Source organism: Xenopus laevis, chromosome 4L, assembly GCF_017654675.1.
Source record: "Xenopus laevis strain J_2021 chromosome 4L, Xenopus_laevis_v10.1, whole genome shotgun sequence".
Lineage (NCBI taxonomy): Eukaryota > Metazoa > Chordata > Amphibia > Anura > Pipidae > Xenopus > Xenopus laevis.
Window position 1 is genome coordinate 83,408,483 of NC_054377.1, and position 12,610 is coordinate 83,421,092.

Genomic DNA, 12,610 nt, shown 5'->3' on the forward strand with positions numbered 1-12,610 from the left:
GTCTGGGATAGGTTTGTACAATTTGCAATCCTCGAAAACCAAGACCCAGTTTCCCCGACACCTTCTTTGCTGGTGAATTTTCTGTACTCAGGCTATGAGAAGGTCTCCAATTGAGTGCTTTAAAAGTTCAAGTGTCAGCCATTTCGGCATTGACAGGAACAAGGTGGGCATCAGATTCTTTAGTCCAAAGATTTTTCGATGCTTTTGTAAGAGTGAAACCTTGCATAAAGAAAATTTCACATCCTTGGGACTTACCATTTGTTCTGGATGTTCTCACAAGAGCTCCCTTTGAACCATTGGAAGAGTCTTCCTTGTGGAACCTTACTTTGAAGGTCATACTACTGGTGGCGGTTACGTCAGCATGTAGAGTAGGAGAGTTGGCTGCCCTATCTGCCTTAGAGCCTTATACGGTCATCTTCAAGGATAAAGTTGTGCTTCGACCTGCATTTAAGTTTCTGCCTAAAGTTATGTCAAAATTCCATATGGAGTTAGAGATGGTTCTTCCTTCCTTCTGTCCATCTCCGAAGTCAGAGAAAGAAAGATATTGGCACACGTTAGATCTGGTCAGAGCCATAAAGATATACCTGGAAAGGTCCAAGATATTCAGGAAATCAGACCATCTGTTTGTGATACCCTGTGGCTTCAGGAAAGGTCAAGCTCCTTCTAAGAAGACTTTAAGCTCCTGGATTGTTTCGGCAATTGCGAAAACCTACAATATAGCAGGCAGGAAGGTTCCCCAAGGGTTAAAATCCCATTCCACCAGAGCGTTGGCGAGTTCCTGGGCAATGGAAGCGAAAGCATCACCAGAAGCAATTTGTAGAGCAGCGAGATGGTCGTCTGTCAACACATTCATTAAACATTATAGACTAGATGTCCTTACCTCCCAAGAAGCTAGATTTGGGAGGAAGGTCTTACAGTCAGTAATACATTGCTGAATAAAGCATATTTTCAGTTCTGCAATATGTGTATCCCTCCCTTTTTTTTCGTAGCTTTGGAAATCCCATTGGTGAATGCTGGCCAGGGGTGACTAGGAAAACAGGAAATTGTTTTTACTCACCGTAATTTCTGTTTCCTGGTCACCTTCCATGGCAGCATTCACCAGGGAATTACCCACCCTTCATGTCAGGCTTTAAACTAAGACGAGTAAGTATGGGTGTGGCTATCATTTTAACTTGTTAGTGGGAGGTCCTGTCCATTGGTCTGGATGGAGGTTAACCCATTGGTGAATGCTGCCATGGAAGGTGACCAGGAAACAGAAATTACGGTGAGTAAAAACAATTTCCTGTTATTTCAAGTGATAATTTGTGTTTTACTATCCGACAAAAACAATTTTAGTTTGGCACTGCACAGTAAATTTAGAACAAGTGGCTAAAGCAGGAGTGCCATCATATTATGCATTCAGTATTTGACTAAAGGGATAACTGCCTGTTAGTGACTTATACCTATATTTTTTTTCAGCTATTCAGTCATTGCGTTCTGTGCTAAGCGCCTTCTCTGTTGGGAACAGGAAAAATATGTTTGTTTACCAGGAACGGTCCACAAAGTCTGTCTTTTACCTTAGGTATGCATTCTTGGTCATTTTCTACACTGAATATTTTGCTAGCATATAATCATATTCTTAGACTTAACTTACTACATTTATTGTACAGTTTAAGGTAAATTGCTCAGCATTTCAGTCTTATTTTGGCAATGTACTGTGAAAGGTGAATACAGTCCATTGTATATACATTTGTGCTGCAGGTTGTTCATCTGCCAACGGGTACTGTATTTAAGAATAAAATTACTTATGGTTTTTTCCCCATTTTCTTACAGATAAACCTTCATTTATTTTGCTAAATGCAGTATTAAAATGTACACCTGTTATTAAGGGGATTATTTATCTAAGGTCGAATTTTAGAGTTACGTGAGCTTTTTTAGACCTCAAATGAATTTGAATGGTTTCTAATTTGAGAAAAAACTTGAATGTAAAAACTTCAATCAGTGAAGTCGAGGTTAACAACCCGAAAACTCAAAACCCACAGAAAAAATTTAAACATTATGAAAACTATAAACATCTTCAAATGGTTCAAGGGACCTCTGTCATTGACTTCTACATGACCTTGACAGGTTTTAAATTGTGTATTTTCAGAATTGGAGCTATTTTCAGGGTTCAGTCATAATAAATCTCGAAAAATAGTTGTTTTTTTAAACCGAAAAATCTATTTTTTGACTCAAAAATATCCTCGAAAACTCGAATTTTTCGTGGAAAACACAACTCGAGCCTTAATAAATCTGCTCCTTAATGTCTCATGAACCAACAACAAATGTAACTTTTCATTGAACTTAAAGGGGAAAAGTTACTGCGCAATATGAAAACAATTAAATATTAGGGATGCACTGAATCTGCTTTTTTCGATTCGGCTGAACCCCTGAATCCTTTGTGAAAGATTCATCTGAATATCGAACCGAATCCTAGGGGTGGGAAGGGGAAAATATTTTTTACTTCCTTGTTTTGAGACAAAGTCACGTGATTTCCGTCCCCATCCAAATCCAAATCCTGCTGAAAAAGGCCGAATCCTGGCTGAATCCCGAACCGAATCCTGGATTCATTGCATCCCTATTAAATATAGTAAAAATTCCTCCACTTTAACTACATAGATAGATGTTTTCAATTTAGAGAGAGTAATAGCTTTTATTTCATTTCACTATTCTCAATAATAGAGTGTTTTTTTGTATAATGGTGATATATTCAGGCCCCTATCACTCAATGCGCATAGTGCTTACAGCATCCCCCAGTCAGAGCACAACACTTTTACGGAAGCCCCTCCTTGCTGAAAATAAAAAACAATGACAGCTCTCAGATAGTGCTGTGTACATTGGATCATGAACACAGGTCTAAAAGGTCAGATGAAGCCTTCAGGTAAAAGGTTTGGAACAATCATGCTGCTTTTGTGCCATTTCTATTCCTGATTTAGGAACTAAGTGTCTCATTGACACAGATTAGAGTTTAGTCTTATCAAGATTTGTAGTCTTTCTTTGTTGTACTCTCTAGTGGTTTTGATCTGCCAGCCTGTAATCACTTGCATGAGTCAGTATTCTATAGCTAAATAATGTTCTATATTTTGATTCCATTTTGGTTGAGTTTAAATCTTGTTAGGAATTATGAACTCATCTGTTCTGAATGCTTAGGTATCCCCTTTATGTGCTTGCCTTTCTGTGTCCTTTCTAAAACAACATGCTTTATTTTGAAGGCAGTCAGGCAGATCTCCTTAGCTTTAGAGAACCATTTTTTTAATAGTACACTGATAGTACACTGATCGTGTGAGCACAAATTTATTCAATCTTCAAAATCAAGAATCACGATGTGCATTTAAGCCTTGCTTGTCATACCTTGTTGTAGGTACATGTAAGCCTTTGGTCCTTAACATAGATAAACAATGGTTAAGGGAGAACTATACCAACTATATATCAAAGAATCTTCTCAAATTACCATACATATTAAATGTTTCCAGTTTACATATATTACCTTGAACCATGCTTTTGTGATGTTCTACAACATCCCCTAATGAATACCTAAAAGAAAAAAATATAGGCTTTTATGTTGTGAGTAAAAGATAAGCCTCTCTCCAATTATTGACTAATGCAACCTAGCATCTATTTGAGGCCTTGGTTTATGTGTAATTACAAAGGCTTAAACCTAAGCGCACAATGAATAGGACTTGCGTTGATGCATTCTAGCTATTCTTTTAATTAAATGTTTGAAATTATAAAGCTCTTATATAAAAAAAAAAATTCATTGAACTACCTTCCCTGTCTCTCTTTATAAACTGGATACTTTGTTCGGAATTCCTTAACTACCTTTGAACAAACAAACTGCAGCCTTTGAGCTGCTCATTATCTGCTCAGATGACTGGTAATTAGTTTATCAGCTTCTTCTCTACTCAGCAGAATCCGTTCTTTTTTAGTACCAGAAATAACAACCATACTTATTTCCTAATTAAAAAATAGGCAAAAAGTATGTTTCATTGAAGCCCTATTCATTTGGCTTAATGATTTACCACTAATTGGCAGAAATTTGTCACATGTTACAATCCAAATCTGAATATACAGTCCAAATCTGAATCTGCTCAGTATCTTGTTAGCAGTTTGGGTTTAGCTAAAAAAAGATCCATCAATATGTTAACTTAGATGTTTACTGTTTAAAAACAAATTCACTTATATGACAAATTAGAACTTAAAGGTTTTTGCCTGTATAACATTAAATAGGGAATAAAAAAGGGTCATTATATAAAAACAGACTTTTAAAAATAATTTTCCATTTGCTATATGAAAAGTATACATTTATTGTTTTATAGTTCTTATACTACCTAACTTTAATATATGTACGATCATTGTGTTTTTCCAACCAGACATTTAATACAGTAGATTCTGCTGTCTTCTGCGAGAATGTCTTTTTTTTTATCAGTTTGTTCTTTTGCCATAGACTTACTGAGACTTCCTGCAATGGAAGATTGTGGGATCAAGATTTATCTCAGTCAATGATGTCTCGCTCATTGGGGCTTTATCGTAGTCAGGAACCCATCTCTGATGATATCATGGTAAAAACATTTTATTTAGTGGAAGGGCTGAGGCAAAATGCTCTTAATTCTAATGGCTTTATCTCTCACTTGATTTATAGGGTAGCCGTATGTCCTTGGACATGCAATCTTCTAGAAGTTCCGACTCTTCACGTCCAGTTGGACAGACAGACAAACAAATATTGCTGCTAGTTCATGGAGTTGGGGAAGCAGGTGAAGTTCTAAAGATGCATTTCAGTATACATAGATTCTGTCTTTTATGTTAAGCTTGTAGCTTTTAAGTATATAAATACAAATACATCTTGGCTTGATATAGTGAATATTGTTGGATATATAAAGCTAACTTATCCACTATGTTTGTGAATACTCTGCTCCCAAATCTCACTTTGCATTGCACATAAGCTTGGTTTGGTGTTGCAGGTTCGGAGATTACTGATGATCTTGTGAAAGTTTTGAGAAAGCGTCTTGATGAAACAACCTTAGATATTATTACAGTAATGCTTCAGAGGAATTGCAAGCTTACTCCAGCAGATGTAGAGGTAAGACAACTAAATGTTAAGGCATGTCAGATAAGGTAGATAGATTTTAGGAGCTCTCTTCTATACAGATTTAAGTTTTGAAAAGGCTGTCAAGAGTTGCTTCTCTCAAAAATTTCTTCTCATCTAGTTTATTCAGCCCAGGGGAACACCACCTACTGAAGTTATTCAGTTTACAATTCCAAAGTCTTCTTTACCATGTCTTCAAGCAATGGCATACTATCTGCGACAAAACCTACTTATTTTCCTGCATACCCCAAAATACACAGACAGTAATGGGGAACATCATTTCCAGGTGAGTTCTTTTTTTAAATATTTTTACTTATAAATATATGTGCTGTGTGGAAAAAGCCTGCCTTTTTCTTCCTGTATATGACTCAGGAAGTGGCTAACTGTGTATATGAAAATCATATTTGTATGATTGCTGTGTATATGTTGTCATTGTTCAGTCTAAATAGATTGAGAAATCAGTTGCTCATTCTTTAAGTGCTTACATTCCTAGTAATTCCGAGTAACCCATAAGTACTTGCATCCTTAACGAATCTGGCAATGATATTCCTGTAGCTTCTCTATTAGAACCAAAAGTGGTTATGTAAGTCTTTTGTGAAAAAAAGTAATCTATCAGTTCTGTCTCTCTTCTTTTGCCTTTTTTCCTTGTTTGTTAATATTTAGGCTTTACCAGAGCATTCATATAGTTAGGAAGGTTGTTCTGAACACACTGTTAGTACTATCCTTTTTGCTGTGGTTATGTACATTTCAGTATAGTATTTGCTGCCAGGACCTTATACAAAACAATTAATCTTTTGTTTTTAGCATTACTATCACAGCTCACTCCCTGAACTGGACCTTTTCTTGTATAATAAACCTGGGGGACAAGGCACTGGTGGAAAAGGTAATGCTTGACTCTAGACATTGTACAGTTGAAGATTCATAAAGCTGTTCTTAGATGTAGATCTACTGCTCCACACTTCATGTTATCTAAAGCCACTGTGAATGGTCTGATTTGTTGCTTTCTCATAGGCATTGCCTGCATTGCTCTTTCTTTTGTGGATCAACATGGGACCTTGGTAACACAAGCATATGGGGAGAGGACAGGGCCACCTATAATGTTCTCAGCTACAGCTCCTCACCTACTTAGTCCAGACAAATTCGAGTCTCTTACTGATGTCAACAGATTTTATCATGAATCCTCTAGTGCCCTCTCAGGTAATTTCTCCATGTTTTCTTACAATTTTTACAAAGGTTCCAGCCATACTGTAATTACTGGGTTAACAGGGGATGCCTTACTTTTTTTATTTAGACATTTTTAAAAGATGGTTTTGCAAGATCTGTAGCATATAAATTAGCAAATATATCATATTGAAGAGTCCAGATAACTACAAAACCACTTGCTGGCCAAGAAGAAAACCCCTCCTGCCCATTCAAGGTATTGGCCCATTCTGCCAAGGCAAGGGGCCTCCTGGATGTTGTGCTTTTACAAAATTTGACACATTTACTTTTAAACACATTTACTGTTAAAACCTTTTCTCCAAAACACTCCATGGAACATGCTTGGTCTCAGATTCCTTTTGTTCTGGGTTTTTGCCTTGACTTTTCATGTGGCTTATATAGCTTGTGGCCTACAATCTTTGGTACAAACTGACAGGAAGTGCTAAGTGGTATAGCCAAGAGCAGCCTTAGCACAACCCATTTTTTTACATTAATCAAGTGTCCTGCCTCTTGGAGGGTGGATTTTCCCCTCATAAATCCCCCAGTCGACTACAGAGAAATGAGTTTAACAGTAAGGGGCCGATTCATCAACAGTCGAATATCGAGGGTTAATTAACCCTCGATATTCGACTGGGAACTAAAATCGTTCGACTTCGAATATCGAAGTCGAACGATTTAGCGCTAATCCTACGTTCGATCGATCGAAGGATTTTTCGTTCGATCGAACGATTAAATCGTTCGAATCGAACGATTCGAACGATTTTAATCCAACGATCGAAGGAAAATCCTTCGATCAAAAAAAGGTTAGCAAGCCTATGGGGACCTTCTCCATAGGCTAACATTGACTTCGGTAGCTTTTAGCTGCCGAAGTAGGGGGTCGAAGTTTTTTTTAAAGGGAAAGTACTTCGACTATCGAATGGTCGAATAGTCGAACGATTTTTCGTTCGAATCGTTTGATTTCGTTTGAATTCGAACGAATTTAACCAATTCGATGGTCGAAGTACCCAAAAAATACTTCGAAATTCGAATTTTTTTAATTCGAATCCTTCACTCGAGCTTAGTGAATCGGCCCCTAAGTGTAGAAAATCTCTTTTTCATGAAACAGATAGTTAAGAACCAGATTTATAGGAAAGAATAATTTTGCCATTTTTTTCTTGATATATCTTACTTTCAATATATTGATGTGTACCATTACAGAAACCCTTATATTGGTTCGATTTGATGTTTGGGAAAAGGGAAACATCAGCTCATTACAGTTATCAGAGCGTCTAGGCAACTCTTTGCGTCATGCACTCTGTGATGTCATCATCGAGTTCCACATCCTGCAGCTGCCTCTTTGCATTGACTCAATAAGCCTAGAAGGTCATGATGCTGCTAAAAATGGTATAGTACTAAAATTAATGGTTTATGGTCTAGAGTTTTGAATACAGTGGTTTAACGGGATTTCTACCCAAAAACTGTATTTTCTTTTTCACAATGAAAGAAATAGTAATTATAAGCAATCTTATAATATACATTTAATAGAACATTTTCAGTGGTCGCAATTAAAGCTGTTCTTGTGTTCTCTGGTTCTGACTCAAAACCATAAAGCAGGTCACTTTACCTTAAGGGGAATTAGATTTAAATTTGTGAATAATGTATATTGGAGAGTTGCTTAGAATTAATAGTCCAAATTAAGTAAAAGTAATCCAAATTTTTTTGCAGCCCCCTCAAATTACTTATTACAATGGGTGCATTTTGTGGATTTAACTCCATACTTTCCTGCATTTTATACCATAATTTTGTCCCATTCTCTTTAAAAAAAACTGTTTATACCCAGTGACTGTTACCTTTCGTAAAACATTTTAAATCCGTAAGTAATTTTTTTAGTAGTTCAAAATAATTCTACAGTTAAACATAGATTATACATCCACCCATTTCAAGTTCTAGTACAATTTGTTTTTCTTGGGGTCCCCTGAAAGACCTAAAATCTGAGTTTTACTGTAGATTTTCTTTCATTATGCAAAGCAGTTTTTGGGCTGAAAACCTATTTAATCTTATTTGTGTGGCATACATGTATATTTTTCTTTCTTCATGGTCTGGTTTCAGGAAAAGGTCCATCCCAGTCAATGCCAGAAATGAAAGTTCTGATGCAATCATCTAGCAAGTCTCGTCCCTCTCCTATAAGCATCCCTTCCTCTGTTTCACCTGGCAGCACAGATCCATGCACGCCTCCCAGTAAAACTGGGCGCAGGAGTTTCTGGGATATGCTGGTAAAAGGAATTCTAAGAAAATGAGATTCATAGGATAGTGTGAATAAAAAAAATAATTATACACAGAAAAGCATATTTTATCAAGATATTAATGATAGCAGATATAATATGATATCACAAGTATCACCAGTTACCACTAAAGAATACCTATATGAGGCTAGATTTTGTTGTGTGATAGTAGTAAACATATACGTATCATATACCTGTGAAATGTGAAATCTGCCTTATGTTAACCATTAAAATGTTTTGTAGAGTAAATCAGACACTGGGGAGCTGGGGCCGCCAAAAACAACTGATGATATTGTTAGTGAACGCACAGAAGAGCCACGAACTCGAAGGAGGCACAAGACAGAAAGCCTTAAAGTGCAAGCCTTTACTGACAGACATGGCATAGGAGTGGAACATGCGCAGAGGTAGCTAACAAAATGATACACAGTGACCTTGGTAGCATTACCTGCATCATTTAATATACACAATTTATTTTATAGAAAACGGCAGTTACAGCTAGAAGAAGGGGAAATAGGATCTCTGCATCCCTTGTACAGTCATACCTGTTTACAGTGGATGAACTTCATGAATCAGCTAGGTTTGTTAAAGAAACAACCTTATCCTTTTTTCTATGTACATTGCTGGAACTTTAATGATATATTTCTCGAATTTACCCCAATTGTTACTTACTTGACTATATATTGGCCTGTGAGTATAGAGTCATTTCACTCTTTTTCTTCTTCTTTTGTCTGCTCCCATGACAACAGCACTTAAGTGATACTGACATTCAAAATATGTACATCAAAAGTTACCAGTCGGTCATGTTGCTTTTTTAGTTCCTAAACCTGATTGTTTTGCCAACCTGACTGTCCCTTCTCAACTTGTCAGACTACTGCTGTACAAATATGGCAGCCCCCTCACAAAGGAACATGGGGGGGTCAGATAGGTAATGTTAAAGCATCAAGCAAATATGTTTATGGCAAAATTATAAATAGCATACAAAGACAATTTTATGATAGATGTACAAAAGGTTTAATTTCTGGTGTCAGTATCTCTTTAGTACAGTATAACCCACCTTTTAAGCTTTTTAGGGGACCAAAAAAATCGTGTAAAATCAGGCAAATGTATTATGTGATATTGATTATGTGATTTGTGGGACAAAAACAGTGCAAGAGGTAAGGGGAGGAAGTCAAGACAAATACAGAAAGCAGAATAAGCAGACAGAAGGTGAGAGTGAAGTCAGTAAACTAGATATCTACTTTCATTTGTATGCGAATAAGACTATACTGAGTCAAGTAGTATTCAAAGAAATACCAGTTTATGATTATAAAGTGGAGTAGGTCTACTAAACATGTACACAGCATAACTCCAAATTTGCCAGCTGCTGTATTCATCTTTTGACATATCAATGAATTAGGTAAATGTCATACCTCACACATGTTCTACAATTAATTAAACAAAAGTGGCCTTAATGGGACAGTTTTCACCCCTTTCAGTATGAACTCAACAAACAGGGCTTGTGCTGAACCTACTTTTTGTTCATTGTTTATCTATGGTTTGTGTTATTTCTGGTACTTACCAAGAAAATTCAGCACAAGTAGTATTTATTGTGCTCATTTTTCGCAAAAGTGTTTTTAGGTGTATAGTGTCTCTTTAAGCCAAGCTGTGTGTAAGGCCAGTTTTTTCAGATGAGCAAGATTTGTTTACCCAAAGACGGCTTATTTTGGCATAAATGAGTAATTAGTATTTTGATTTTTCTGATTCAAACTGAAACCAGTGAATTGGAAGTATTCCTCTAATATAAGTGTGTAAAAGGTTGACTTTGCGTTTCTACTTCTCCAGGATGTCCATCCATACAGCTTTGCTCAGCACAGACTGTTTCACGCTTTCTCCTTCCATCTGTTCTTTTGGAACTCTTCAGTATTATCACATCCTTGGCCAGTGACACCAGTGTGAGGGTCTTTGAAAAACTTATGTAAGTTTTTAAAATAAATCTTTCTGGTTCAGGAGATAATGTTTTAAAGGCAAGCAGAAATGTTGCATCGTCTAGTTGAGTCACTACAGGGATTCATGATGGTCTTAAAGAAGGTTAATTTATTAAACATGTTTAGAATCTAAGTAATGCAAATGCACAATCACTCCCTAAAACAGCATTTACAATGATCATGTATAATAGAAATAATGATATAATATATAATTATATATGTCATTTTAAGGGATGGTTAAACTTTGAGTTAAAGGAACAGTAGCATCAAAAAAGTAAAGTAATAAAAATATAATTTAGTGTTGTCTTGCACTGGTAAAATTGCTTATTTGCTTCAGAAACACTACTGTTGTTTATATAAATAAGCTGCTGTGTTACAGCCATTCAAAAGTGAAAAGGCTCAGGTTATACAGCAGATGAGCTCTGTAAAACCTAGTGTTACAGGTGTTATCATGGTGTTATCTGTTATCCACTATTTAACCTGAGCCATATAGCCTTTTTTAAATTTCCACCATGGCTACACAGCAGCTTCATATGAGCTAGAGTAGTGTTTCTGAGGCAAACACACCAGTTTTACCAATGCAGGGCAACACTATATGATATTTTCATTACTTTAAAACATTTAAATTGTTTGGTGTTACTGTTTCTTTAACTCTTGGTATGATGTTGTCAGGGCCTAGCAGCTCTAGTAGATTGGAGTTGGAACCAAGGAGAAGTTGGTGTGCAGACTGACTTTTCAATTGGCCCTCCTCTTTTTCTTTTTTTTTTTTTATAGTTTTTGAGTTATTTGCCTTATTCTTCTGATTCTTTCCAGCTTTCAGATAGGGGTCACTGACCTCATCTAAAAAACAATGCTCTGTAAGGCTGCAAATGTGGTGTTATTGCTACTTTTTATTTTACCCAGGCCCTATCCTATTCTTATTGCAGTCTGTTATTCAAATTAACCAGATTGCTGAAATTGCAAACTAGAGAACTGCTGAATACAAATGTAAATAACTTAAAAAACAAATATAATAAAAAATGAAAAGCTAGTTCAGAGTTCAGATTACTAAAAGGAAATTTAAAGGTGAACAACCCCTTTAAGCAGATCTGTTGATGTCTAAGCAAGATGGTCAGGGTCGGCAGCGAATAAGCATCGTCTGAAACAGCCAGAAGGGTCAGGAACCAAGGACAGTCAAAATAATTATAGTGCAACTATAAGACCTATATTTGGGCATTGAACCCTGGTCTTTGGCATCAATTTATTTTGAATGTGGTGCCAAACTGTGGTGTGATGATATATCTACACCATGATGCAAGTGAAGAACTGGGCGCTCATCACACATGTAAAGAGTGATATTTTCTGACAATATGCAATTGGTTTTCATTTTCGTTATTTAGCTTTTTATTCAGCAGCTCTCCCGTTTGCAATTTCAGCAATCTAGTTGCTATGGTCCAAATTCTAGCTACCATGCATTGATTTGAATAAGGGACTGGGATTTAAATAGGAGAGGATAGAATAGAATAGAAAGATGAGTAATAAAAAGTGTCAATAACAATAAATTTGTAACTTTACAGAGCATTTGTTTTTAGATGTGGTCTGTAACCCCTATTTAAAAGCTGGAAAGAGTCAGGAGCAAAAGGCAAATAATTAAAAAACCAAAATAATGAAGACCAAATGAAAAGTTGCTCAGAACTGGCCATTCTATAGCATACTAAAAGTGAATCACTACGTGTTTACATATGGAAATTAAATGTTACAAATACATTTGTAAAAGGAGATGCTATAAAGTTATATTTCAGCTTCTGAATACATAATTGTTGATCTTTTGTCTTTGCCCTTGTTCATTTTCTTATGAAATATTCCAAAATGTTTTTTTTTTTTTGCAAGTGGCTCTGAAGGACCTGTGTTTGTGCCATATTCCCCGACTCAGCACAGCTCACCACGCCCTGCATCCGCCCGAGAACTCATTCTGTTGGGGCGTAACTTCCATCAGTGGAGGTACAACACTGAGCAAGGTAATTCAGTATGTTAGGATATATTATAATTTAGACTGTCCTGTTGAGTTGAACCTTAGAACTTTAGAGAGATTTTTTTCCCATGTA

General features: G+C 36.3%; 1 protein-coding gene across 6 annotated transcripts in view; it reads left to right on the forward strand.

The window, feature by feature from the left end:
• The window catches only part of c1orf84.L (chromosome 1 open reading frame 84 L homeolog), a 112,739-nt gene that overhangs the window by 79,415 nt on the left and 20,714 nt on the right, over nt 1–12,610 (forward strand). For all 6 annotated transcript variants that reach the window (XM_018258299.2, XM_018258304.2, XM_018258300.2 and 3 more), the window contains 13 exons: nt 1,459–1,561; nt 4,463–4,577; nt 4,658–4,769; nt 4,977–5,095; nt 5,223–5,387; nt 5,906–5,984; nt 6,113–6,298; nt 7,499–7,684; nt 8,390–8,553; nt 8,806–8,966; nt 9,042–9,139; nt 10,384–10,516; nt 12,396–12,523. In XM_018258299.2, the coding sequence (XP_018113788.1) occupies nt 1,459–1,561; nt 4,463–4,577; nt 4,658–4,769; nt 4,977–5,095; nt 5,223–5,387; nt 5,906–5,984; nt 6,113–6,298; nt 7,499–7,684; nt 8,390–8,553; nt 8,806–8,966; nt 9,042–9,139; nt 10,384–10,516; nt 12,396–12,523 (1,749 nt within the window). The remainder of the gene's footprint in view (nt 1–1,458; nt 1,562–4,462; nt 4,578–4,657; nt 4,770–4,976; nt 5,096–5,222; nt 5,388–5,905; nt 5,985–6,112; nt 6,299–7,498; nt 7,685–8,389; nt 8,554–8,805; nt 8,967–9,041; nt 9,140–10,383; nt 10,517–12,395; nt 12,524–12,610) is intronic.